General features: G+C 43.5%; 2 protein-coding genes across 2 annotated transcripts; one reads left to right on the forward strand and one right to left on the reverse strand.

Moving 5' to 3' along the window:
• Nucleotides 1-4143: 4143 nt before the first annotated feature.
• On the forward strand, nt 4144-19286 carry htra1b (HtrA serine peptidase 1b). The gene is made up of 10 exons (XM_030098553.1): nt 4144-4695; nt 9388-9487; nt 9587-9701; nt 9852-9941; nt 15056-15250; nt 15336-15368; nt 15773-15887; nt 15992-16049; nt 17142-17237; nt 18579-19286. The coding sequence occupies exons 1-10, from the start codon at nt 4236-4238 to the stop codon at nt 18745-18747; spliced, it is 1431 nt and encodes a 476-aa protein (XP_029954413.1). The 5' UTR covers nt 4144-4235; the 3' UTR covers nt 18748-19286.
• Nucleotides 19287-20981: 1695 nt separating this feature from the next.
• On the reverse strand, nt 20982-27765 carry c8h10orf88 (chromosome 8 C10orf88 homolog). The gene is made up of 9 exons (XM_030098997.1): nt 27584-27765; nt 26349-26496; nt 26011-26208; nt 25432-25501; nt 25045-25236; nt 24857-24967; nt 24641-24728; nt 24123-24306; nt 20982-21629 (listed from the first exon to the last, which is right to left on the reverse strand). Exons 2-9 carry the CDS (start codon nt 26483-26485, stop codon nt 21431-21433), a joined length of 1179 nt encoding a protein of 392 aa, XP_029954857.1. The 5' UTR covers nt 26486-26496; nt 27584-27765; the 3' UTR covers nt 20982-21430.
• Between the last annotated feature and the right edge of the window lie 24 nt (nt 27766-27789).

Below are 27789 nucleotides of genomic sequence, written 5' to 3' on the forward strand. Positions count from 1 at the left end.
TACTAAAACCCCGATTTAAAAACCAGACCCTCAAAGGAACACCTTTATTCCCGTAAAGTCTTAGTAAACCGATGAAGACTCCTATTAACAGGCCACTACAGCATCTGAACTATTCTTCAAAGAGTGAGAGAATGACTTTTTTTCAAACCTTTTAAGTTTCTTCAAGCATTGTATCAATGAAATAATTTCTCGAATGACTGAAATTGAGGGAAATTCCAGTTGAACGCTACAAAAATCCCAAAAATCCACGTTGTAAGGGGAACTTTGGTTCAGAGCTGAAAGACATCATCGTTGATTCATCTGTAATCGTCCCGAGGGGTCAGCAGGTCCGGGGGGACCCCGTCAATCTCACCCCATACCCCGCGACTCCCTTCAAAATGCAGTGTAACCTCTCAAGCATCCCGTAGAGCTGCCAAACACACACACATCTTCATCGTATTGAACCGTGTAAGTACATCTCTATAGTGACGACCAGGGTGGCAACGGCAACACACACAAACACAGAGACGGGGAGACGGACGGAGATTTCCTCGGCAGTGCAGCTTCTCTGGGCCCGCTGGGTCTGGAACAGGAGGTCTGGAACAGAAGACCAGGATGAAGCCTCCCTGCTGGCCTCCAGAGGTGGAGGAGCTCATTACATCATGCTGTTTTTTTATTTACTCCATCTGTACCTCAAAACCTTAAAAATAAGGAAAACTGAAAAATCCATTTAGAGCTAATTCAAACGAATTTATTGGACCGTTTCCCTCTGATTCAGTCATTATTGTACATTTTAAGTTGCAATGTGAGTTTGAGAAATTGAAGGCCAACATAAGAATTTAGGCTTCATGTGTTTGGGCATTCTTAGTTTCTTTTTATTGATTTTCGATGTATTTTTTGTTCCCATCTAAAAAGGCTCATATTGTTACTTCATAGTAGGGATAGAGATGCACGTCATACCCTCCTGTTCTCACCTCATTTATCAACTTTTCACTGTATGAATAACATTTTTTATTTATTTATTTTTTTTAGGTTTCTAGACTTGCCAAGTTTGTAATTTTTCACACAGATGTATATACAGTAGATTTTTTTGTGGGGGCCAAACAAGGTCAGTACACAAAATCAGAATTAATGAGAGAAAACACTTTTCAGTCGGGCTTCAGAAACATTAAAATCAATCTTTATGTCACATTTGTAGGAATAAAAAATGAAAAATTCAGCCCCGGCCTCTCACGTCTTTTATCATTTAGATTTATGTGTCGCCACCTTTGTTCCACAGAAACACACACACACCCTTCAGGGATTAGACTCTGGGTGGGTTCGTTTGGCTTCTTCCTGCCTCGGTTATTCAACAGAGGTCTGACCCAAACACAACAGCAGCAGCTCTGTGCCGGAGGAAGACCGTGGAGTCACAACGGGACCTGAGTGTTTGTTAACGATACATGAAGAGAAGACAAGAGAAGTCCACTGTGAGGGGAAATCGTTTCAGTTCTTGGAAATGAATACTCGCTTCCAGTTCCTTAGACCAAGAACAGACTTTAAGGGGACAGAGACCAGCAAGACCACCTTATGCCCAAGACTGAGCCAAAACCAAAACCAGAACATCTCAAGACCAAGACTTTTAAGGGGCTGAGACCAATGAGACCATCTAAGACCAGGGCAAGACTAAGACCAGAGCATCCCAAGACATTTTATGAGGTAGAAACTGGGTCAAGACCAAGATCTTGAAAATGTGGCCTCCAGAGGAAGAACGCTCTTCAGTACTACAAAATTTTTCTCCATGTGATAAAAAACAATGTGTAACAACACTTTGGAAGACACAGGAACTCAGGTTAGTTTCTACCTACAGTATTAGCACTACAGTAAGGAATTCCTTTATTTCCAACACTGGATGTGATTCAGTGACACACTTTTCTCTCTATATGGAGTTTTATAGTGGAGCACAACATCTGGGTACAGGATGAACTCAGAAATGAATTGAAGTCTGTAGTAACCCTCCCCTTATGTTCTACAACAAGCGTTTCCACAACAAAGAAACGGGTGAGTTGGTCCAGCAGGGCCGGCTGCAGCGCATCAAGGGTCCATTACTTCCCACGAAAGTCAAACAATGACATAACAATCACGTTACGTCACAGAAGTGACAGAATCCGCCGCCGCTGATCGTTCCCGGTTCGGGACAATCGATTGTTTCCAAATCGGAGCTGCAGCTGTGACGTGTCAGCTGGGCTCTGAAGCACAAACAGTTCGATGAAGCGAACAGAGGCGGCTAATGTGTGTTTGTGAAGCGTCAGCGACACTGATCAGTCATTTAGGCCGGCGCTGTTAACGCTGATGAAAGCTCGGAACACGTCTGGAGTGTGTGCAGCAGTATAAAGAGTCCCCAGGGATCAGCGCAAATCAGTGTGCTGCTGAGAGATGTGAAGTGTCTGTAAATGATCACTTAGACTCACGTTCTGGGAAATAAACGCTGCTGTTCCTCAAGTCCTGATTGCTGAATAAGCTAACAGGAATCGTACTTCATGGCGGTGGACTTCAGACCTGGAGAGAACTATTTAGTCTGTCCCTGTGTCCTGAAGCAGGACATGTTGAGAAATGCTCGTTCTGAAGGTAGTCTCTTTAGCTTCCTGGTCTATTTATAAAACAAAAATCACATCAAATTATGGCAGAAAGATGCAGAAAAAAAAGAAAAAAAAAAGGAAGGACACAAAACAACCCAATAAAGATGCAAAATAACCAAACAAAGAAGAGAAACAACTGAAGCAGTTAACACTCAACTTTTCACTACTTTGTTACACAAACTTCACCACTTCTTGAGTTTTTGAGGTCCTGCGGCGTTTATCCATTTACTCACTTTCTGCAGCTGAAAGAGAACGTCCAGTCTGGCGAAGCAGACATCAGTCAGTTAGCAGATCTTTCCGTCGCTGATCTATTGGGCTTTCTTTTCTTTCTGGAAAAATCTATGGCCGCATATCGGCTCTAACTGGAAGCAGGTCGATGAGGGCGAGCAGCTACAGCTCCGTTTATTGTCTCCAAACAAAGGATTACAGGATACAGACGGAGGGATTCACCCAGGTCATTTAGAGCAGATCAAACTCAAACAAGGAATCTGGAGTTCTAAGTTTATTCAGTCTCTGTTTGATAATATTTACATGTTTAAATTAACATCTAAACTTACATCCTGGATTGAAATACATTTAATCCAACTCGCACAAACATTTGGATTCCCAAGGTCAGAGGAAAATGTTATGAATGGAGGAAAAAAACATTTACAAGTCATGAAAACAACTTGATCTTTGGGATCTGAGTCAAAGCTGCCGTGTTTTTTAGGCTGCACACCGTCAGAGTTAAGGGACCCAATTCTGATTATTTTCCTCTAATGTGATCTGATTTTGGACAGAGTGAGTAGGAAAAGACACACGCGTTTTTTAGATCACAAGCGTTAGTCATATGTGGAAAAAAATTAAATCTGTATCTGATCAGCACCGCGTGACCAGGCTGATCACATTTTTAAAAAAATGTATCTCTAACGTCATCAGATCATAAATAATGAATATACAGCTAATAAATGAGAAGCCTGGAGGCTGGCAGACTGGGAAATTTGGCACAGTGTTCTCACACCCCTCTTTGTTTTATGACTGTTTTAGTTCATGTCAATAACGTGCAACTTCGAAGTTCCACTACCAGATCTCAGTGATCCATTCATGGCACGTCCGGATGGTGCTACAATATGAACAAGATGTAATTCTGGCCCTTTTTCTCCTTCTCTGCTTCCTGGATAATATTTGGTGAACTTCTCTGACACCCTGACATTTATGTCCTCATCCTTTTCTTTCTCTGTCTTTGCAGTGGGTTTAGAGGCAGCCTGAAGTTCAGCAAAATCAGATTGAGGCTGCTTGAGGAAACTGGAAAGCTGATTGTAGAAGTTTAAATAATGACACTTCATAACTTTTATGCACTCATTGATTCCTTCTCATCTGAGTGGTGTTTGCAGTAATGATCAATTTGAGATTGTATTTGAGTAAAGTTGTGACTATTTACTCTATTGCCTCCCCAGCACCCCCCCCCCCCGCTGACGTCACACATCTCCACCAATGGGAGAGAGCTTTAATCCTTCAGCGTTTATAAGCCTGCAGCATCTCCTCTGCGCGTCAGTGAAGGTGATCTTCTCTCAGCCCGCAGTCAAATCTGTTAAAATCAGAACTTTCCAGAGTGAGCTCTGAGTTCCTCCTGCACTCTCTGTCCAACTTTCCTCCACCATGCGTCTCCAGCTGCTCCTGTGCCTAACGGTCCTGCTCGCCTCCTCCAGCCCGCGCGCAGAGGCGCGGATATCCAAGCGCTTCGCCATCGGCTGCCCGGAGAGGTGCGACAAGTCGCAGTGCGCGCCGATCCCCGCGGACTGCCTGTCCGGCGACGTGCTGGACCGCTGCGACTGCTGCCCCGTGTGCGCGTCCGGGGAGGGCGAGCCGTGCGGCGGCACCGGGGACCGCGACTGCGCCGAGGGCATGGAGTGCGTGGTGACCGACGGCGTGGAGGTGTCCTCCACCGTCCGGCGCCGGGGCAAGACCGGCGTGTGCGTGTGCGCCAGCTCCGAGCCGGTGTGCGGCAGCGACGGCGTGTCCTACGCGAACGTCTGCGAGCTGAAGCGCGTGAGCAGCCGAGCGACCAAGCTGCAGCAGCCGCCGGTCATCTTCATCCAGAGAGGCGCGTGCGGGAAAGGTGCGTGTGCGTGCGCATGTGTAATGGTTCCCTGAAACTGTCAGAAAATAAGTTTAAAAAAGTAATCATATTCATTTTATTTGAACATAATGATATTTAAAATGTCTGATTATATCTTTTTATCTATTTATTTATGACTTTTTGCCATTGTAGTAATTTCAACTTTTTCAGCTGTTTTTCTTTCTTTCTATATTTTTGAAGAACCCTTATATTTTGGTTAAAAATAGCTGGATCAAAACAAGTTGAAAATCCTAAAACTGATGAAGTGGCGAAAGAAGCTCTAAAAAAAGATAAATAAGTAAATTAAAACAGTGAAAACAACTAAAACTGACAATTCAAACAACTAAAATGGCTATAAACAAAACTCTGATGTGATAAATTGCAGTCATGAAATATCAGGCATGTATTTTTTTTTTCAAGTTGAAAGTTGCAGCTCCAGGCAAAATTTATTTGGTGGAAAGTCAAAAAACACACAGAAACAGGTCGAGACAGCGAAGAGGGAAACTGAGGCTGTGAACAAATGTGATAAGAGAAAAATCCCAATAATGTGAGTGAACTTGAGTGACCCAAGCTGCAGATAAACATTCAGACTGTGTGTCTGTGTCTCAGGCTGAATGCAACTCACAAATCCCTCCAAAAATGCTTCTACAATCATTGAATGAAGGCAGTATAACACTGTTCCTTCGTTCTGTGCACCTCGTCAATAGTTGTGTTCTTCTTTAGTTTAATAATGTGATGTTCTCAAATACCCTCAATCCTTTACCAAGGTGGGATCATAGATGATATGTCAGCCACAAAGAAACAAATCTTTTCATTCAAAATGTAAAAAATTAATTTATTCCGCTGCAGTTCTACACACCGCCACTAGATGTCGTCAAGTTTTTTGGAAAATAGGGAGCAGCGCAGGAAAAAAGATCCACAAGTCACATTTAAAACATCAGCGTAAAACCCACAGTTCCCAGCATGCATCACTCTGATAGGTCACTGGGTTCATGACGCCCAACAGGTAAAGTTTGGGAGGCAGCCGCCTCCTCAGTAGATTTTGACTCATTTTAAACTTTGGTTCAACACTGGTATTTTAACAATTTCACTGCTTTTTCAGATTTAAAATGCATTTTGGATTCTTTTTGGCTGGCTTGAAAGCAGTCTTTGAACTGATCCAAAACTCGGTTATAAGTGGTTTAGATTGGTTTAAAACTGGTCTAAAACTGGTTCGAACCAGTTTTTTCAAACAGGTTTGAAACGTGTTAAGCAGGTTTTTGAAGTGGTTCAAAACACAGTTCAAACTGGTCTGACATTGATACGTGGACTGGTTCAAACTGGTTTTAGAGCTCGATTCGAATTTAAGTAAGTTTTTAAGGGGAATGGAGCTGGTACTTAAACTGGTTTGAAAGTGAGATTTGAAATGGTTTGAAACTGGTTTCAGAATGATGAAAACAACTTTATTCAAATGGATTTTTGGTCTAGTTTTGATAGTTTGATAATAGTTTTTGGCCTGATTTGTCACTTTTTGGACTGCGTCCAAACATTTTTGGACTGGATTTAGTTTTGTATTGGAAAGAAACTAGTCTTGGAGCAGAATTAAAACAGAGTCATGAACTGGTTTTTAAACTCATTTGAAACTGGTAGAAAGCTGGTATATGAACCCCGCTGACCAGCTTGAAGCTAGTCTGGAGATTGGTTTGAAACTGGTTTGAATTGGAATGAAAACAGATTAAACCAGGTTCAGTTGTCTGACCACCTTGAAAGTAGTTTTTTAATTTGGTGTAAAGCTGGTTTGTAAATTGGCTTAACACTGTTTTTGAGCTGGCATTGGACTGGTTTAAGCAGATTATTTGAAAGGGTTTAGAACTAGTTTTCAGACTGGGTTGAACCTGATACTTGAACCAAATCAAGATTGGTCTTCAGACTGGTCTGAAACTAGTATGTGGACTGTTTGGAACCATGCTTGGACTTAGATTTGCTATGGTTTTTAAACAGTTATACAACTATGTTTTGGACTGATTTAACAGTGGTTTAGACTCATTTGAAACTGGTTTAAAGCTGGTGTTTGAACATTTTTCTGACCAGCTTGGAGATTCTGACCGAAACTAGTTTGGAGATTGATTTAAAATTGGGTTAATCTGGTTTCAGACTGGTTTAAACAACTTTTTCTTGGGGTTGGAACTAGTATTTGGACTGCATTAAAGCTGGTGTTTGAACTGGCCTCAAACTGCTCTAGTTTTGAAGTGGTTTTAATGTACCTAAGCTGAACTTAATGAGTGAATCAGTCATGCACAGTCAGCACATCTTTGATGAAGAGAGAAAACTGTTGAATCACTGGCTTAGTTTCATTCTTCTGTCTTCATGTGTCAGATCCTTCATCACGTCTTAATCCCTGTGTCTCTCCCTCCCTCATGTCCTCACTCCATCCTCGGCCCATTACCCTCCAAACTTTCCACAAACACGCTCTTGAAGCTTTGCAGTTGAGTGGAGGAGTCTGGAAGATGTCAGTCCATGTTCGCCCGGTGGTGATTCATCTCCTGGACCTCATTGTTTCATTGTGTAACTTCCTAACAGACTCATATGTGGGTCAAACCCTTATTTAACCCAGATTTAAGGAGAACATAATGTGTTTTTTCCCCTGTGCTGTTTTTTTTTCTTCCTGTGCAGACTTGCAGCCTGTTTGTGTGATTGACAAGACTTGGAAACGGCGACAACAAAATAAGGTTTTGGGGTCATTTGAGTCTGTGAGGAGCTGCAGGAATTTTCCTCAAATTATCCTCCGAGTAACATGACTTCATTAGGTTTCTGGCCTGAACTCGAACCTAGACTTTGCATCGTGAGGCGACAGCGCAAACCACGGATCTTTGTTTTGAGAAGACAGAATAATGAAGGAATTCAGCCTGTTGTATCGATTTGAACCGACATCCTGCACCACTGTTTTCAGAAGCTGACGGTGCATTCAAGGACACGACATGTGAGCAGGATTATTAATGTACCTGCTGCGGTTCCACTCACCTCACCGTGCGCAGACACCTGCGGGCGGCGGTCTGGGGTCGGCCGGTTTTCCTCGCTGCTCTGACTGACTTCATTCAGCTCACTTCAAAGCTGCAGCAGCAGCTGCCTGACCGCAAACCCTGCAGCCACAGACGCACACAGACGCAGCAGTGTGCTCCAGACGGTCGGCGGCAGCGACGACCTGCAGCTCAGACCGAGACAGTCTGCACTGTGGGCCAGACTGGAGATCACACCAGCTAGAGGGAGGAAGATGCTCTAGTCTGGATTTTAGTGGGAGGAAGATGCTCTATAATCTGAATGTTATCTGAAGTACAAAATCTGGAAAACTGGATTTGAGCTTTACTTAAGTTTTATGAACAAATTACGAGAAGAAGAAGCAAGAAAAACTTTGCTTTAGTAAAGCTAAATATGATGGAATTTAATGTGTATTCTTTAACTCTTAAATGAAATAAAGTGGACTGAAACTATGATATCATCCTTTAAAAATACACACACACTTTGATGTGCTGGCCCGGTGGACGAGCTCTTACATGTGCGTTTGGCAGCGTTATCCGATGGCTCGGTATTTGCAGGCGAGTTGATAGCGACTCGTTTTGATGACTGTGGTGAGATGAGAAGTATGTGGAGGGTTTGATTAGATCTGTGGCTGGAGGACGAACACAGACGTGTCCTCACCGGCCCTCCGCTCGCTGTCTAACCAAGGAAAAATGCTCTAATGGGAGATTAATGAAGCACAGCAGCCGTTTGATTCAAGTTCAAATATCTGCTCAGGATTTTATTTCAAGTATGTCACCAGGTTTCAGACTCCTGTCCTTCAATCCTGAAACTTAATCCTGCTAAACTTATGAAACAGATCACACGTCCTACTGTGTTATAAAAAACAATTACACTTTTTTCTGCAAAAACAAAGGAACTGTGAGATGTGAGATTCTCCATCACGACCGCAGCAATCTCCTGTATTCTTCAGGTATTTCTCATAAACATGATTGAAAGTGTTTATTCTGAAATATTTCATTACAATTTAAATTATATGAAAACAAGAAAAGTGAAGTTCATATTATAACTGTTTTTTAACTTTATGCAAATAGTTACATGTTTTTTTTCCACATCATCTACTTTTGATATTCATGTTTATTCTAAAAAACAAGCATTAAACTGTTAGCCAGTGAACACTTCTCAATTGCCCCAACATGTAATACCACCTTCGACCACTAGATGGTGTCATGAACCACTGCGTCTCTTAATAAAGTAATAAAGGAAATGGCAAAAGTTTAAGCTGTAAATAAGATATTTATTATACATTGTTAGGAAATAAGTGAACAGCAATCACTACTATCACTACAAATGAGGCATTACACCAAATCGTATTCAAAAAGATAAATGAATATTAAAACAAGTGATTTTTTTTTTTTTTTACTTTTAGCCAAAGGTTTGTACTGTTTTTTAATTGTTTAACATTCTGATTAAACATTTTCTAACAGAATTTTTTTCTCAGGATTTTGACTTTGACTTTTTTGTGAACATTTTTCCAAAGAGTGCAAAAAATTGTAAAGATTTTTACCTCTCTATCAAGATGTAAAATTCTCAAAAATTGAATTTTTTATTTTTCTGCTCAGACTTTTTGTACAGTTGGTAATCATACATATATTTTTGACATGAATATTTTGTGTGTGTGTGCATTTTCTCTTCCAGGCCAGCAGAATCCCGACAGCCTCCGTTTCAAGTACAACTTCATCGCAGACGTGGTGGAGAAAATCGCTCCTGCTGTGGTTCATATTGAACTTTACCGAAAGTAAGAAAGAAACTGCAGCGAGCACGTGGAGAAGCCCTAGGAGGGAAGTCTGTGGATTCGTGTTTCAGGTCTTGAATCGGTAAATCTCATCTTCCTCAGGATGGTCTTCTCAAAGCGGGAGGTGGCGGTGGCGAGCGGCTCGGGCTTCGTGGTGTCCGAGGATGGACTGATCGTCACCAACGCTCACGTGGTGGCCAACAAGCACAGAGTGAAGGTCAGACACACACACACACACACACACACACACACACACACACACACACACACACACACACACGTTTAAAATGATGAAATCAGGTCTTGAGCAGATTTAATCAAGTTGGACGGTTTATGAGGGTGACATGGGGTGTTTTGCGTCCGCCAGGTGGAGCTGAAGAGCGGCGCTACGTTTGACGCAAAAATCAAAGACGTGGACGAGAAGGCCGACATCGCTCTGATCAAGATCGACACTCCGGTGAGTTTCACTCCTCTCAATTCCAATATTCACTCAAAATTTTAAAGATAAAACAAATAATTCACATTGATTCATATCACTCGTGTTTACTTCTAAACTTGTTATTTCTGCTGATAAAATATCTTCTAACCAGCACAAAGCATTTTTGTTTGAAAAAAAAGATATAAAACGCTGACGGTGTCAATTTATCAAAGTAAATTAAATTGAATTGATGAAATAAAATTTTGTAAATGTATAACAATCAACTCAATTTTTTTGGGATCATAAAACTAAACTTTATCTTGAATACAAAATAAAACTGAGTGAATGAATTCATATAGCATATTTTCTAAAATATGCATCATTAATTTATTGGAAAGTTGCATTGATACTACTTCAACTCTCTCTCTCTCTCTCTCTCACACACACACACACACACACACACACACACACACACACACACACGTTGAAATGGAGAAAATCAAAGGATAAAGGAAATGTTGTGAACTGAGTTGACTTTTTGTGGTTTTTGAAGAATCTGAACCGTTTTCCTGACTCAGCAGGTTCAGATTGAATTTGGGTTAAATCAGTTGTTTTTGTTCCTTTTGTTCTGGTCTGTGGATGACTGGATGTCAGGACGGGAGGTTTTCCACCTCTGTATGGGAAAAACATTTTTCAAGTCATCGAGTGGGCGCTGCCTCCATTCGGAGTGCCGTTTATGCATAAACTGTGAGGAAAAGTGTGTTTGACTCTGTGATTTATTCCAGAATAAAGCTGTTTGTGTCTCCATGTAACATAATCAAGTAGGACATTCATACATTCAGAGAAAACAGACGGGAATTAAGTGCAGCTGCACCAAGACACAGACGACATTACACAACTCTCATCTGGATTTTATTGCCACAATATAAAAAACAAGACAATCTGTCAAGCTTGAGAAGGTTTGAGAGTAAATAAATGTTTCTCTTGTTGTGAATATAATTACTGCTCACAGCTTTAATAAAGCTTCGCAGCACATTTCAAACAAATTGGCAATCATTTATTTAAGAAAACAGAACATTAACTGACACTTTAACCCTTAATGGTGATTGTATGTATGCTCAAACACACTCACAAATGAGTCAAGTTCATTGAGGAAAACTTAATTTTCTCCTGCATATATCTCTAGAAAAGCTGTGAACAATTTGTGCTTTTCACCTTCTGACTGTCATTCCTCTAAATTCCAGTAGAATATTTAATCCTCTACATATTTTCACACTAATAACAACCAAGTAAAACAACACAGTAACAATCGTGCGATGGAGATATTGATTATTTTTCTCAAACTGGACCATATTTTCTGCATTTATAGCAATTTGTTCTATTGTATTATCAATCAACTTTAGTAGAAACAATTTTTTAATGAAAATTCATCAGTGTTTTTCAAGTGCTTCAAGCTTCATCGCTTGCTGTGAGGTACCAGTGCAAACCACTGCTGCACTGCTCGGGTTTGTCTCCAGTGGAAACATTTCCGTTCTGCGCTGAGTGGACAGGAGTGAGGTTCAGAAGGTCGTGTGACAGATAATGAGAAGGAGAGGATGAAGAGGAGCTGATGGAGGGAATAAACAGCTCTTTGTTCCTTGTTGTGGTCCCTTGCTGCTCTGCTGCGTCGGCGTCTCTTCAATTACAAGCGAGCGTGGCCCCTCGGCTCTGTCATCTCACCCAGAAAACCACAGACCCGGGGAAGGTGGGCGGGTGGGAGGGACGGTCGGAGCTGTGTTCGAGTGCAGGGGGACACACGAGCGCCCTGCTGAAGGGATCGAGTCAAGTTCGCCTGTGTTTTTCAGGAATGAGCCGGTTTAAATAGCTACTTTCAGGAGATGCAGGTGTTTTAAACTGACGGCAAAACAACTCCGACAGAGCTGAAAGCATTTACAAAGTATGTCAGGAAACTGTTTAAGAAGTACAGAGGTACTTAAAGAACCATAAAATCACTACATCACTCATCTTCTACACATCGTTATCTTAACTCGTGATTAAAGTGTTCATATTCTGCACTGTGTGAAAATAAGCTGTAAATTCAGTGACTTCTGGTTGTTTTAAATGTGATAAGGTCTCCTTCTTCAATAGAAGTGAATGTATGAAAAGAGAAGCAGGGACCCATCCAAGATGGCTGCTATGCTGATACATCAGCTGCAACAGTCAAGAACTATTAATGAAGCGTCTATTTATATATATAGAGGCTGGATTGTAATAATGAGACATGTAGCTGATTCAGGATCACATCTAAAGATAGGATGGATTCAGATTTGAAAAAAGTATTTCTTTTGTTCAGATGGTTGTGAAAAAAATTAGATGTTGCTCAAATATAAGCAAAAATGTTGGATTTGAGCCAGTTTTGTCTGCAATGTTGCCTTAGAACCACAAATTCAGTTGTTTTCAAACTAGGGGAGGACAATAGGCAAACAAAACACAGAAAGTAAATGTTCACAGTGACTCCCAACCACTGTACCACTGTGCCGCACAGAATCAGACCAAGCATGGATGAATGAATGAATGATGGATAAATGACAGTCGGCAGTGGAAGAGGGAGATGAGGCTTTGGCTCCAGATGTTTCATTCGTGCTGTGACCCGTCCAGACTCGGGCCGTCCTCTGCACCCCTCCCGTGTTCGATTCCGTGTTCGGATGTGCTGAGCATACCTGTGGCTTTGAGAGCAGCTTCACCTGCACGCCAGCCTCCGGAGGGAAAGCGCGGCTTCAGCACGCCCTCCGCCGTTTGCCCTGGAAACGTCCTCGGTCCGCCAGCTGCGCCGGGACGTGAAACACGTCCACACGTGTCACATCTGCTGCTCGGCTGCCTGTGACTCATTTCTTCTGCCCCTCACCCCTCGCTGCCCTCCGTCTGCTCGTCTGCATTACAAAACTGTCCTAAAGTGGGTCAAAGCCTGCAGGCTGGTTACTTAACTGTGGAAATTAGCTTCACATGTGTCTGTCAGCACTGTGGAAACACACACACACACACACACACACACACACACACACACACACACAGGCATGTTGTCATGTTCGTGTAGCCTTCGATGAAATCTGCGACCAGATTTTAACCCCGTGTCAGTTGTTCTGATCTTAACCACATTTGCTCCTGAAGTAGGTCAGTAGGACGAGTCGTCAGGAATCAGGTGACCTCCAAACGTTGAAAACTTTAACATTAGTTCATAGACGACGTCACTCTCTGTCCTGGTAATTCGGCTCCTTTCTCTTTCACTGCCGACATTCAGGTGACATCCAGATTACAGAGGATCTTCCTCCCACTGACTGATTCCACTATTTAAAGAAGTTATTAGTAGCTGTAATCAATTCCTACAACATATCACAGCTTTTTAGAGACACTTTAACTCACAAAGTTATTATGTGAACATACCTATTTTGATGGCTCACAGTTAAACACTTGCCTTGAACTGTAAACACGTAAAGAAGAATTTAGAAACTGTAAACTTTTACTACTGCTGCAAGTATCCGCTGTGTGCACGTGGGAACCAACGTGAGCTCAGGGAGAACATGCAAACTCCTCCATCACAGTGGGGAGCAGTGTTTTTTTGTTGGAGTGTCTTCTGAGTGTAAATGCCTCCGTCTGCCGAGGGAAACGCGCTGCGAGAGGAAACGCAGCCGTCTGCAGTCTGAGTGTTTCCTGGCCTCAACTGGCTTCAGAGAGAGAGAAGCAACAAGTCACTGGGAGAGAGTGAGCCGGCAATAAAGTCCTAATAAAGTCTATTTAAGCAAATCATTAGCTGGTAAAAGTGGTAGCGTTCCTCCTTCACTGGAAACATAAAAGTTTGTGTGGATGTTTTCAGTAGCTCGGACACATGCGGGATTATTTGGAGGGCAGCGAACGCCGCGGAGAGCGAGATGGAAAGGAAAATATTTCAGGGCGGCTCATTGAGAAGTGAAGAGCTGACTCAGCTCTCTGCAGGAAACCATGTCTGATGGAGTAAACTGCTGTTTACCTGCGTGCTTATGTGTGTGTGTGTGTGTGTCTGCAACACAGTATATCAGCTCTCTTCTCTAATTCATCAGAAAATCGCTGTAATTTCACACTTTTGATTAAATGAGCCAGTTAAAATGTGCATCATATTTAAATCACTTGCAAGATAGTTCAGTTTTTTTCAACTTCCCGTGTTCTGAAAAACATAGAAGCAAGTTCGAGTTTTGCTCCTCTGTTTTCCTGCTCCCTTCAGTCGCTGGTATCTTTGCAGTCGGATTCTACAACAAAGAGATTAAAGAAAACTCCTCTCACGCTGTTTTTAACCAGTCCATTGATCTTATGTGTTTGCAAGGATTTCTTGCAATCAACAAGTCAGAGTTGAGCGAGTGTTTTTAAAGAATTGTGATCTTTACAGTGTCTTGGGAAGGGCGTGCTATTGTAGTGGGATTATCATGGGATTTCTGAGGAAAGCCTGGTACAGCGGTCCCCAAACTTTTTTGCCACCACGGACCGATGTTGAGCAAAACCCTAACCCATAACAAGGGCTTAACGGTGCATGAAAGCTTCTGAGTCGTGGGAATGTTCGGTAAGGGTCCCTCCTCGTCTGTGGGAATATCATGTGGTTGTCATCTGAATGTGAGGGAAATGCTGTGCAGGCCTTGCGTGGATGCCGTGGAAACAAAATTAACCGTTGAAGCAAGTGTCGAGTAAATGTTAACAAACCATGAAGCTGATTTCGTGCTAATGTCGTGGACATCAGTTACACCCGATGCTAACAGCTGCACCACTGTTTCCCATTTCGGTTGTGAAGACTTACAGCACAGAGCTGAACATCCACCAGTCAACAGGGAACTTTGTTTGACGCCTCATTAAAACTGCGGTACAGTTAAAACTCTGCTGCTTCCAGTCTGCACGCGGTGTTTCACGCTCGTCCGTCGCCCACGCTGTCTGCTGCTGAGTTCACGCCAAATTTTATGTGTCCTGCGAAGCAGCGTTGGCTCACTGGAAGCTGTCGGGACATCACGTCACATGTCGTTGTGAACTTTCTTGTGGCATTTTGGCAGTTGTAGTCACAGCGATGGTGCGTTCAGGTGCGTTTCTGTCCCAGCCAGTGCAGTATGAAGCTCCGCACTGGTTCTCACAGTGTTTCTTCCTCTTCCTCTTCCTCCCAGATGAAGCTGCCGGTGCTGCTGCTCGGACAGTCCGCGGACCTGCGGCCCGGCGAGTTCGTGGTCGCCATCGGCAGCCCGTTCTCCCTGCAGAACACCGTCACCACCGGCATCGTCAGCACCACCCAGAGGGGGGGCAAGGAGCTGGGCCTGCGCAACTCGGACATGGACTACATTCAGACCGACGCCATCATCAACGTGAGTGGAGAGCGCAGAGTGTCAGGACGCTTCCTGTTCCAAAGTGTGATTTAAAAAAAGACTTATTTTAACTGTTTTCTTCCAGTACGGCAACTCAGGAGGGCCACTCGTGAATCTGGTGAGTAAAAAATGTGCCTTTCAGACTGTTGTAACAGAGTGTTTTTCAGCAGATTAAACCTGATCTGTGGAGTTTTGACAGTGAAATGAGCTTAAGGAGGCTTTTCCCCTATGAAACACAAACGCTGTGCTGTTCCTCTGAGGTCACTCCCATGCATTACAGAACAGAGATACACGTAATCTCACATAAACAGATACCCAGAGCCATGAAGTCCTTATTAGGGAAGGTAAATAAAGAGTTTAGGTAACACTTGGCAGGAGCTCCGCGGTTCCAGCCGTCTCTGATTATAAGTTAGTCTCACTGTTACAAAACGTCGTTTAACGAGCTTCATGGGAAATTTTATTTTTTTACTGTGAGGCACTGACATGTGGGTGTGTGTGTGTATGTGTGTGTATGGCACACAGGACGGAGAGGTGATCGGCATCAATACGCTGAAGGTCACAGCAGGAATCTCCTTCGCCATCCCGTCAGACAAAATCCGACAGTTTCTGGCCGAGTCTCACGACAGACAGGCCAAAGGTCGGTCCCGACAGACCCTCGCCAGTAACCGGTCGCCGTCATGTGATCAATAATACAGTAACTAAAGTTTCTGCTGATTGTGATGGTTTGTCGATGTTTTCCAGGTAAAACATCTCAGAAGAAGAAATACATCGGCGTCAGGATGATGAGTCTCACTCCGACGTAAGTCTCTCTTTAACCCCGGCTGACTGATGCAATGAGGGGAGGCGGTGGGTTTAATCCCCCCGGCGAGTCCCGGTCAAACCGAGGTGTGGTGGTCTTATTAGAAAGTGTGACCTCATTTATGACTGGAACGCCTCTGCAGAGTCCCACCGCACTGAAACACACCAGAGAGGACCACTTACATCATTCATTACATTTTTACTCAGTTTGGGGAACACTTTGTAATAACAGTGATCGAATTATATCAGATGAATCTTGTTTCCAGCTGCCTGGAGCTTTACATAACATTATTAACTTTTTCTACAAAGACAATACACTTTTGAGTTTTTCTTATCTGTTTCTTACTGACATTAAGCTGCAAGCATATAAGCTGCTTAATGAAGGAATGTATTGTTTGCTCACACCTAACGTTTGTATGTTGGAGTGTCTTTGAACGTACCACCGGTGATGAAAATGAAGTTTAAACCCTGAATGACATTACACAATTTGATTTTATTCTGACTGTACATGACCCCTCTGTGTGTTTTATGTTGCATAATGTGTCCAGGTTCATGTTATTTTTTTAATAGATTTTTTTTTTTTATTTAATTAGAAAGTGAAGCAGAAATGTTCAGAAAGATGAGTTCAAGTCAAAATATCCATAATACAATAAAATGGTTGAGAAAAGTTATTCTTATGGAAAGGTTGACAATAAAATATAATGTATAGGAGAAAATGTGCAGAAATTAAGAAAAAAAAAATCTAAGAAACTTCCAGATTGAACTCAGAGTTTGTGTCACAGGGCTGATTTTTTTTCATGCTCTTTTATTTATTTCATGTTGGCGATACGGTTGACAAATTCTACAGAAAAAAAAGTGAATATCTGACAATGAGAAAAAAGAGTTGCTTTGAATTCTAAAAAAGCTTCACATCTTTGACATTTTGAAAGAAAATAAAAATACAAGTTGTCAAAATATTAGGATGAAGTAAATATATGGAAATAAAAATCAAAGAAATGTCAGAAAAGAGTCAAAATGTTGACAATTTTCAAAATTAAAGGACAGTTTGCACAGAAGTTCATGTTTTTACAGCTTTCCTCTTTTCTGGCTCCAGGTTGGCCAAGGAGCTGAAGGAGAGGACGTCGGACTTCCCGGACGTCACCTCGGGAGCGTACGTCATCGAAGTCATCAGCCGGACCCCAGCTGAGGCGTGAGTGTCCCCACCTTCTCTGATTATCACCCTTCCCTCCATCCGGGGGTATTTAATTAGAAGGGTAAGGGGAATTAGATGTTTTGTACTAAAAATGCTCAGAGTTCAGGTGGTGGAAGACGTGTGCAGACTCGTCCCTTTAGGATATTTAATGTGAAGGGAAGAGTCGGGTAAAACCTCTTCAAAGCCCACCGCAGCGTCCCACCTGCGACCGCGGCAGGTGGGGTTAGTTTCAGGAGTCACATCCTCACAGCTGCCCTGAAAGCTGCTGTGTTCCTTCTGGAAAAGGAGCCGAAAGCTGGCAGCCGAGCCATAAATCCAGACGTTTCCCACCCACAAGGCTCGGCGCGTCCAGCGGGGAGGACAAACTGCCTCACTCTTGTTTCTGGCTGACGTTCAGTTGTGGAGACTCAGAGGTGTTTTAAAGGAGCAGGCAGACGGCATTCAGGTTCACCTTGTCAGCTTTCCAGGTCTGCTATGTAAAACGTTTTATTTTTGACATGGAAAAATCTAATTTGAACCCTGGAGCAGGTAAAACCCTGGACAGAACCACAGGTAGAATATCAAAAACACCAGATACCATGGAGTTATCGTGCTTTAAATACAGTGATTTTATTTTGTAGCCTTCCACAGGGCTTAAATATAGCACCCATAAAGTTGTATTTAAACCTCCTTTTTATAAACAGCAACAACTACAAAAAGCAATTTATCATACCACACAGCCAATCAATCAACCAACTCAACAACCATCCAACAAAGCAAAATAATCAACGAACCAGTTAGATACCAAACACGCCAAAGCCAATCAACCAACCAATTTAGCAAAGTAGTCAGCCAACCAACCAACAAAACCAACCAACCAACCAACCAACTGAACAACCAAACAACCATCCATTCAGCAAAGCAATCAACTACTCAGTTATTCACCCAATGAAACAACTCAGCAACCTTTGAACAAAGCAAACGCAACCAGTTAGCCATCCAATCATCGAACCAACCAACTAACCAATCAACCACCAACCAAACTTCCAACCAACCAACCACCAAACAGTTAACCAACCAATCATACATGAACCACCAAACAATCAACCAAGTAACCAACCAATCAACCAATTCAGCAAAGCAATCAGCAAACCAACCATCCAACAAAGCAAAGTAATCAACTAATTGGTTATCCACCCAACCAAGCAACTCAATAACGTTCAAACAAAGCAAAGTAATAACCCAACTAGTTAGCCATCCAACCAATCGCAAACCACCAACTAACCAACCAAAAAAAAAAACAACCAACCAGAGTCATCTGACAACACAGTTGTATAAACTTTCATTTCTTTCCGACAGCGCCGGGCTGAAGGAGAGTGACGTCATCATCAGCATCAACGGCGAGCGAGTCACCTCGGCCAGCGACGTCAGCACCGCCATAAAGCAGGACGAGACGCTGCGGACGGTGGTGAGACGAGGCAACGAGGACGTCATCCTCACCATCGTCCCCGACGAGATCGAACCTTGAACCCTCAGCGCGAGCACCTTCAACCTGTCGACCAATCCCGAGCTGGCTCTCAGAGTTTTTTCAACCAGTCATGGACTCCTCATTTAGAAAAACAACCAGTAGGGGGGATATGTGTGTGTGTGTGTGTGTGTGTGTGTGTGTGTGTGTGTGTGTGTGTGTGTGTGTGTGTGTGTGTGAGAGAGAGAGCGTGTGTGTGAGTGCATTTTTATGTGTGTGTGTGTGTGGGTGTGTGGGGCTACACCTGAAAGGTTTCTTTAGCATTGGTCTCCTGTTTTAGAACGCACACCTTCAAGCTGGGAACTGAAGCTTCAACCTGTCAGATTTTTCCTGTTAATCTTCGTCATCATCATCATCATCACTATCATCACAGACCGTTTATTCTCGACTAACGCCACCTGTTGCTCCCCGGAGGTTCCTGCAGGTTAGCCTTCACTGTGTACTGTACGTTCTCATGGAATATTTTGTAATAGTACTGTTGTCTTGATGTGTCTGACTTCAATGTTTTTAAAACAGGGAATAAAATTATTTTTAAAAATGTCTTTTGTCTTCATGAATTAGGAACAGGAAGCTACTGACATCATCATTGCCTTTAATGGTTCGTGAAGTATCCGTAAAAACAATATTGCACCAGTGAGGTGCTGTCATTGGCAAAGTCTCACCTGTGATTATGATAGGAATAGAATATATAACGACACTTGATTTAAGGCTGAGAGGTCCAGTAGTCAAAAGTAGTCGAAATTTCAATTCCACCTTATGTGCCCTTAAATGTTTGTCTGTTTGGCATATTTGCATTTAGTGTATTTATTTTGTATTTAGTGTATTTTATCACATTCACCATCACCCCCACGCACCCTCAGCCCACTTTAAATCTAGTTGGACAAGCTAATGAACCGATGTTCTTCTGGAACAATCAGACAGGTGTTATCATCGAGCCCTGCCCATTAAGATCACATTATTCACTCTTCAACTCGACGATTTTCAGCTGCAACTGCAATTTGAAGCCAAGGAGCCCAAAATAAAATATTTGGGTGCATAACCGACATACTTTTTGTAATTTTTGGACACCAAAATTGGTTTTTAGTCATTTACACCATCTAAATCAAGCACTGGATACATAAAGGAATTAAAAATATACCCAATGGTTTGAACAAGTAACTGTAGTAGTAAAACAGTAAATGAAGCACTTTTTAATGTTCAGACGACCCAGCTGATCGCTCCCTGACTATGACACTTTGTAAATAGTTTTTACTGTCAAACTATTATATATATTATAATGTATGTGTGTATACTTTTCATTCATAAATTTGCTTTAAATATTAATTCTATAATAGATAATATTCTACTTACATTCTGTTCTACTAATATTTGTTATTTCATTGCAGCAACGGCAAATAATGGATTAATTATTTTCTTTATATGTAAAGAAAGACTCGGTGGTTCAATTCTGACCCGTTTATTGAGTCTCTCACTGGAAGACCAGCTGGGGAACTTCAGCTGAACGTGGTTTTTACCCTTCAGGCAGGGGAACTGTTGAGCAACGCTTTCCCTGAACTACCGTTCTCACAAAACATCCATAAATCAGCATTGTTAGAGACTTTCTGACTCACATGTTCTGATCAAGATCCAAAAGAAACAGAGCAGTCCAACACTGAGTATTACCATCAACAAGCTCCAGACAGCTTTTTCTCAAATTATTGCACGTTAATGTGATCTCAGTGTATTTCTGCAACTTGTTGATGGATAATTATACACTTATCCCCTGATCTGTGTGGGAAAAAAACAATTATAAGAGTATTCTTATATCAACTTTTCTCCTTTACTGTGAAATACATTTATTTACATAAATGTACAATGGTTTTGTATATTGAAAATTAATGAAGTCATTAATACAATAATCTTAATAATTCAGATGAATACAAATATGTTTCTTTTGTATCTATCTCTATTTTCTGTTTTTGAGCTTTCTGGAATGAACTGATAAGAAACTGAAAACTGAAGACGATTCTACATTTATGGGCGTGTCCTAAATCCTCATCCAATAGAAATGTTGAGTGAACTTCCTAAGCCCCGCCCCCATTATTGTACTACACGTTTGTTTCTGCTTGTTATGAACAAGTCAATTAAATCTGGACCACGCCCCCTTTACTTTAACACTTTTCTACATAAGTAAATATTGACTTTAAGCAACTTTCTTCCACATGTTGGCTTTAATGAAATAATTCACTGATGTTTTTTCTAATAAATATATTTTTACTTGCGCTCGGTGTCAGTACAGTTCATCACAGGTGAAAACAGTCATTTTAATTGTTTTACAGACATATACATTATTCAGAACATTACAGTGTCATTATTAGCAGGAATGATGATACTTTGTCATTTAAAAGTTAAACTCATTTCCATCATGGTGTTCTTGGGATTTGGTAGTTTTTTTTCCGCCAGGCAAAACGTGATGAACAAGGACGTTTCCCGCTTTCTTTTCACCATTTAGAGACTGACAGTAATAGTTACGTCCTCAGGTGTACTGCCGCGTGGATCTTCAGAACAATTGGAAATTAAAGTGAACACACAGTGGGAGTGATCTGCTGGTGGAAGTCAGTGTGTTTAGTCATTTACGGCTTCGCTTTTAGTCCTGCGTTCATGTCAGTCAGGAGACAGGTTTGCCCTTCTGTCAGGAGTTAGGCGTTTAAAATGACGCGTTAACTTCCCGGCTGAGGGTCAGTGCGCGGCCGTCGTCACGGCGATCTCCCCCTTCTGCGTGGTTCAGGACGAGCAGCAGGGCTTTGTCCAGCTTCTGCTCCAGGGCGTCCAGCCGGCGGTCCAGGTGCTCCTTCAGCCTCCTCTCCATCTCGTCCAGGCGGCGCTCCATGGCCGAGTCCAGCTCCCTGCGGAGACGAGCGCGCTCGGTTAGTGGGCGGAGACTTCAGAGCCCTCATTCAGAGTCATTACAGAAAGAAATTAGTCTTGTTTTTAATCAGTGACAGTTCTCAGAACACCTGAGAAAATTCATTTTAAAACCAACTACTCTCACTCTCGTTCAGACTCGGCCTCATTCTGACCACCTGGAAGACATTTCTAGACCAGAGATGCGTCTCAAATCTCCCTTTCTTCTTCCAGCTCCTCAAGCGTTTCCACTCTTGTTTTCTGCCTGGATCTGTTTGCGTTTGCGCCCTCTCAGCGGATTCCTGCAGCGTGACTTCTCTGCCCTCCAGGAAGGCGGAGGATCCTCCAGCAGCCTTCAATCACACCTCGCCGCGATCGCTGTGGCTCCTGTCCAGCCGTTCGCCCCTGGTGTTTGATTCCCGTCTGCTCAGCGGCACATCGGGGGGATTCCAGTCCGCTTCATCAGGCGCCGCTCGCTGAGTCACTGCATGTATTTCTGCATTTGGCTCAAACTTCATGCAGGAGTCAAACTGAAACCTCAGAAGCCACAGACTGAAAACATGGACCACAATGCAATGCAGCCTCAGCCGCCCCGGGGCAGCCTGACAGAAAGAACCGAGTCATTCTTCAAATATGTGCACATCCTGTGATTTTAGCGGTTCGCGCTGTCATCTTATTTTGAAAAGGTCGTAGGTTCGAGTCCAAGGTTTGCATGTTAGCGTTTAACCTGCCACACATTGAAACCCTGACTCGAAGATGGATAGACGGACGCTGGTTTGAATTTACTCAGTTACTGCTGGAAAATGAAACGAGGAGAAAATTCATCCTGCAGAAAACGTTAAGAGAACTTTCAACATCACTCATTTCATCCAAGTTTGGGTTGGAGTTAGAAAGACCTGATCCTGACTGACAGCGGCGGAGACAGTTTTCATTACAGGAAAAGTTTTGAAAGATGAATTCCAACTGCACCAAGGTACCAGGACATGTTCCTGGGACTTTCCACAGGTACCAAAAACAATTACAAGAACCATCCCCTGAAACCATCACCGGAATTTCTCCCAGGTACCTCGAACCCGTCGCAGATCCTCCTGAATGTGGAGGTCAGGATACGACTTGCTGCTGATGCTAACAGAGAGACATGACGGTTCTGCGGCTCTTTAACCAATTCCATCAACAGCAAGGCTGACGAGGCTCAGTGAGACGTCGGAGTCGTCTGTTTGAGAGTTGAAATGTTGCATATCGAGGAAGACGTTACCCTCCGTGCTCCTCTGTGCTCCTCGAAGTGGAGTCGGACTGAGCTGAAGCTCTTCCTGCCCTCGCCTGCCGCTCGGCTCGGACAAAGAGCCCGACTGTTTGGACCCACAGCCGCCTTCCATCACTCACATGTGGTCTGCAGCGCCACAGGCGGCAGCGGGAACAACGGCTGGGTTCAAGTCCAGCTTATCTGATTACTCTGTGGAGTTTGCATGTTCTACACCTATTCTCATCCACACAACCAGTTTTTCTTTGAAGCGGTCTTTAACTCTGTCCTCTTCTCTGTTGACCCATTAGTTATCCTGCTCAGCACTGCCCCCACAGGTTATCAGTAGCATGAAACAGGCAGCTCTGAAAGCAGTGATCATCCCTCTGTGTGTGTGTTTTCTTCAGCACAACTCAAACTATTGTTCCGTGGAAGAAAGCAGCCTCTGTTTGAACCCCTCGGCGGCGCTGCGGAAGCTACAAACGCTCGACTGTTGCAGCATCATAGATACGTGTAGGCGTTTGTGAAGACAAAATGTGACCTCCCAATGTTTTCTGACGCCGTGTTGGCTCGGCAGATGTGGGGATGGGTGTGACGCTGGAACGGGAGCACATCTCTGACCTCTGGCGCAGAGTGGAGGAAGCTCTTTCTGGGTCACATCAGAAGCGATCACACTGACAGAAGAAGCTAAGAGCCGTTTCTCAGAATCCTCGGCTCTGAGTGGAGCCGATCGTCAGCTGTTTGCTTCCAGCTGCCCATCATTGTATTTATCACCTCATCCTCAGACTGGATGCTACAGTGAGTCACAGCTCCATCTAGTGGTGAAAAAAAGTATCACAAGACTTTTTGTGTATCTGTTTCTTATAAATTCATCATTTGGCTGTTTTTTTTTATTTCGTTATAACATTTAATGATTTTTTATTTTCATCTCACAATTCTAGTCCTCTCAGTATAAAGAGCAGTTAGGGATCAGAGCAGACTGAAGTGTGTCATAAGAGAGGTAAAAGTTCACAAATGCTCAGTTTCAGCTGCAGTTCAAATCCAAAACTTCTGTCTTGGTAAGCGATCGTCTGTAAATCATCTGTATCAGGAGACACTTAATTCATTACTTTATGAAATATTTGATTAAAAAACAGTGGGATCAGCTCTAGCATCCAGCTAATTTTCCATTGATTTGAACCAGAGTTGCCCAATCTCAAAAAATGTGGAATCCGTGTAAAAAAAAAAAAAAAGCCGATATTCCGGCTCCACTCACCAGGAACCCGTCCTGAAGCTCTTCTCCCTCTCGGCCGCCGCCTCGTCCAGCCTCAGCTGGGTCACCTGACCGCACACGTTCTGCAGCACGGGCAGAAGCTCCGCCCCGCCGCCGCCTCTCAGGAAGTGGGACATCATGTCCGCCAGCTGGGCGTGGCCGACCGGACCCTCCGCCTCGCTGCTGCCTGGAGGACCGGGGGAGGGGAAGGCACGTTTAGGGAATCATTCAACTCTGAATTAGAAAATCATGTTTCGGACAAACAACTGGAAGGAAAACATTTCTATCAGATGTCAGAGGAGGTTGTTCATTTCAGGAGTAACTTTAAATCCCACTTATAGATATAATCTCAGCTGTATTCACAAAAATGATAAATATCTGAAGCATTTTTTAGGCTGTTTGAGTTTTTTTTAGTATTTTTAAAAGGTGAAAAAAAAAATCCTTCTGGGAAAAGGCATGACCGTGACCCCTCTGGAACCAGAGGAGGTTCGACCCACACCAGAAACTGAGCGGATGTTTACCGGTGGTTGAGCTGACGTCAGACATGGGCTGGTCCGGGGACGAGGTGGTGGAGGAGGAGCAGCTCTCAGAGGAGCCTCCACACTGAGCCTGAGGAGCAGAAACAGAGTCTGGTGAAGCAGAAACAGAGCCTGAGGAGCAGAAACAGAGTCTGGTGAGGCAGAAACAGAGCCTGAGGAGCAGAAACAGAGCCTATGCGAGCACAGACTGTACCGTACCGTGGAGTCTGCAGGCAGGAGGTGGCTGCTGTTGCTGGCTCCTCTGGTCAGAGCAGAGAAAGCTCCACCGCCCATCAGGAGAGGCAGGAACCCGCCCAGAGAGCTCTGGTTCTGGAGAAACACAAACACATGGCTGCTTAGAACCACATGTTGGACATCAGACTGTAAAAATTAAAAATCTGTCCGACCTTCTGCTGGACCTGCACCATGTCCATCAGGTTCTGGGCTCCAGGGGACAGACTGGTTCCCATCTCCTCCATCAGAGTCTGGACCTGCTGCATGTCGATGCCGGGGCCGCGAGCCGGCGGGGGCCGCAGAGGCTGCAGGACCACCACCACCCGACACACCACGACGCTGCTCCGACCGGCCAGAGACAGCAGCTGAGCCAGAGTCACAGATGAGAAATTACAGCTGTCTCCAATATCTTAAACATCTGTAACTTGAAAGTGTTAAGCAGTTCTGAAAAGGAGGAATAACAGCTCAAACTCTCACTAACAGCCTGTCAGTTTATGCTGAGGGGGAAGAATGTCTTCACTAAAAGGTGAGATACACCAGTAAAGACACACAACTCTCACCTTGACTTCACAGGAGGAGGACGGATGCTCCAGGATCAGCTGCTTCCTGTAGAAGGGCCCTCTGCCTCCGCTGTGAGCCACAAAAGAGAGAAACCCACTGCTTTAAAGGTGCACTTCGTCAAATTTATATGACTCCACTTTTATCCCCGAGGTGGCAGCAGAGAGTTGATGCAGAACCCACTTTATTACTCTTTTTTTAATGAGCAGTAACAGAGAGCTGCGGCCTCTGCAGTCTTTATGGTCTACATATATTTAGATTATTTGTTTTTTAACAAAATTTAATGAAATATTACACATACTGTTCCAATAATATTAAATCAATAGTAATATATGCAGCATATTGAGTTGAAATAGATGAAATACAATTCAAGTAAAAGATCTTGACAGCTAAAATGAATTATTTTGGCATTAAAGGCAAGGGAAGAAAATGTAATTCCACTTCGGGGTACATTTGGTGGCAAACTTTAAAGATTCTAAAAATTCTTAATGACTGGATGTTTACAGAGTCTGATTGGCTCCGACCATTGAAATATCAAGAAAAATTCTATTTTAATTACAAAAAGCAGTTAGAAAATGTACCTCTCTGGCTGGACGCCGTCGTCCTGGACCCCCCGGACCGTCCCGCAGTACTCCCCCATCTGGTCGTACACCTCCATGGTCCGAGCCTCGCTGGTGACCAGCAGGCGGCTGATGGCGGCGGACGAGTCGGGGCTGCAGTGAAGCGTGAGGACGCAGGGAGCGCCTTCCTCCACCTGCTCCAGCAGCACTGCACCGCCGCTGGAAGAGACACACGTTATCAGGACGGCGGTCCTACATCTCTTTTGCCCATGTGGAATTGTTTTATTCATGAACATAAAGATGTTGTAATTTGTGCCGTATAAATCAAACCAACTGAATACAATCTTGGAGCCTCTCACCTGTTTGTCTCTGCAGTTTCTGACTGACTGAGTTCCTCCTCATTACCAGCGTGAACAGGAAGCAGCACGTCACTCAGGTGGCATCCCTGAGTGCGACAGGCCCAGGAGGTTTCGGTCCTCACAGCCACATCCGCCATGATGCCGTCACCTTCAACAAGAGAGGACACAGCACAAGACGGTTCAGGAGACGTGAAGGACAGTGTCAGGGAGCAACTCAGCACAAATCAAGTTATTTTTCTTATTAAGTGAAGAGATGAATAGAACAGGCGAGCCCATTCTGTATTAACCCACAATTAACTCATATATGGGGAACTCTTTAGTGTCCTACCTAGAACCCATGGATAATAACATGGTAATGATTGTGTTTGTCCAAGTCTAGCCCATACGGTTTAACCAAGGGAGCCCATTTTTTAATTTGCCCACAGATAGGTAACTTTCTTGATTAGAAATTTGGACCCATATAGACATTGTTGGCCCATATGGGTTTAAAGGTGCTGTAGGCAGGATCCCGCATCTCTGGTGATTTGACCCATCTAAGATGGCGATTTGAAACCCAGCACAGCCAATCCTGTCCTGTTTTCTCTGACATCACGCCCTTACGCAAGCTAAGCCCCTCCCACAAGAACGTGCGACGAACGCCCCTCGACCAATCACAGTTAGAGCCTCATGGGCTCTTCTGATTGGTCAAAGATACCTGGAGCTGTCGAGATTCCTTTTCAGCTCAGAACAGAGACAGATGGAAACGCTGCGCCCTGGCGGTAGTGCAATTATGCTACACTCGTAAAGGATTATCAATGGATACTCTAACATTTAATCCAAAGAAAACACAGAAAAATTAGCACTGACTAGCAAAATCCTGCCTACAGCACCTTTAATAGCGTTTTCTCATATTTCACCCATTTAGTTAACGCACTTCCCATTGTTGATCTAACTAGGATTCTTAAAGCCCTCATTAGTGAACCTGAATGGAGCCCATGGTTTGCTCATTTGGGCCTCAGGTATGCTGTTTCATTTACACCCCATACCCAATTTGTATCCAGATGGCCCAGACACAAACCATGTGGGGCCCACAGATGTGTGTTGGCTGTGTATCACATGACAGCAGGATGATTCATTGATGCACCAACCAGATAGAGGTGAAAACACAAAATCAACACAAATCAATCATTTTGCTGCACGGTAAATGAACTGCTGTAAACACAGGTGGCTAACGTGAAGCAGTAAAGCTCATTTACCTGCAAATCGTCCTCCGTGATTAGTGTCGACGATCCCGTTTTCAAAACCGAATGCTTTGCATTTTTGCGGACGTACTAAAAACCTCCAAAACGGTCTATTTCGAGTCTTAAATGGTTATAAAATGTGATTTTTGGAGGGTTCCCGTGGCTAAATCCAAAAGCGCGACGGAGCGTGGGTTGTTTTGGTGTGACGTCTGACGTCATCA

This window comes from Salarias fasciatus, chromosome 8, assembly GCF_902148845.1.
Source record: "Salarias fasciatus chromosome 8, fSalaFa1.1, whole genome shotgun sequence".
Taxonomy (NCBI): domain Eukaryota; kingdom Metazoa; phylum Chordata; class Actinopteri; order Blenniiformes; family Blenniidae; genus Salarias; species Salarias fasciatus.

Coding starts and splice junctions, on each gene's coding strand:
- htra1b (XM_030098553.1), top strand. CDS start 4,236: ATGCGTCTCCAGCTGCTCCTGTGCCTAACGGTCCTGCTCGCCTCCTCC. Junction 15,251..15,335: donor AGACCGACGCCATCATCAAC/GTGAGTGGAGAG, acceptor GTTTTCTTCCAG/TACGGCAACTCAGGAGGGCC. Junction 15,369..15,772: donor GAGGGCCACTCGTGAATCTG/GTGAGTAAAAAA, acceptor TATGGCACACAG/GACGGAGAGGTGATCGGCAT.
- c8h10orf88 (XM_030098997.1), bottom strand. CDS start 26,485: ATGGCGGATGTGGCTGTGAGGACCGAAACCTCCTGGGCCTGTCGCACT. Junction 25,237..25,431: donor CCTCCTCCTGTGAAGTCAAG/GTGAGAGTTGTG, acceptor ACTCTGGCTCAG/CTGCTGTCTCTGGCCGGTCG. Junction 24,729..24,856: donor TCCTGCCTGCAGACTCCACG/GTACGGTACAGT, acceptor TCTGCTCCTCAG/GCTCAGTGTGGAGGCTCCTC.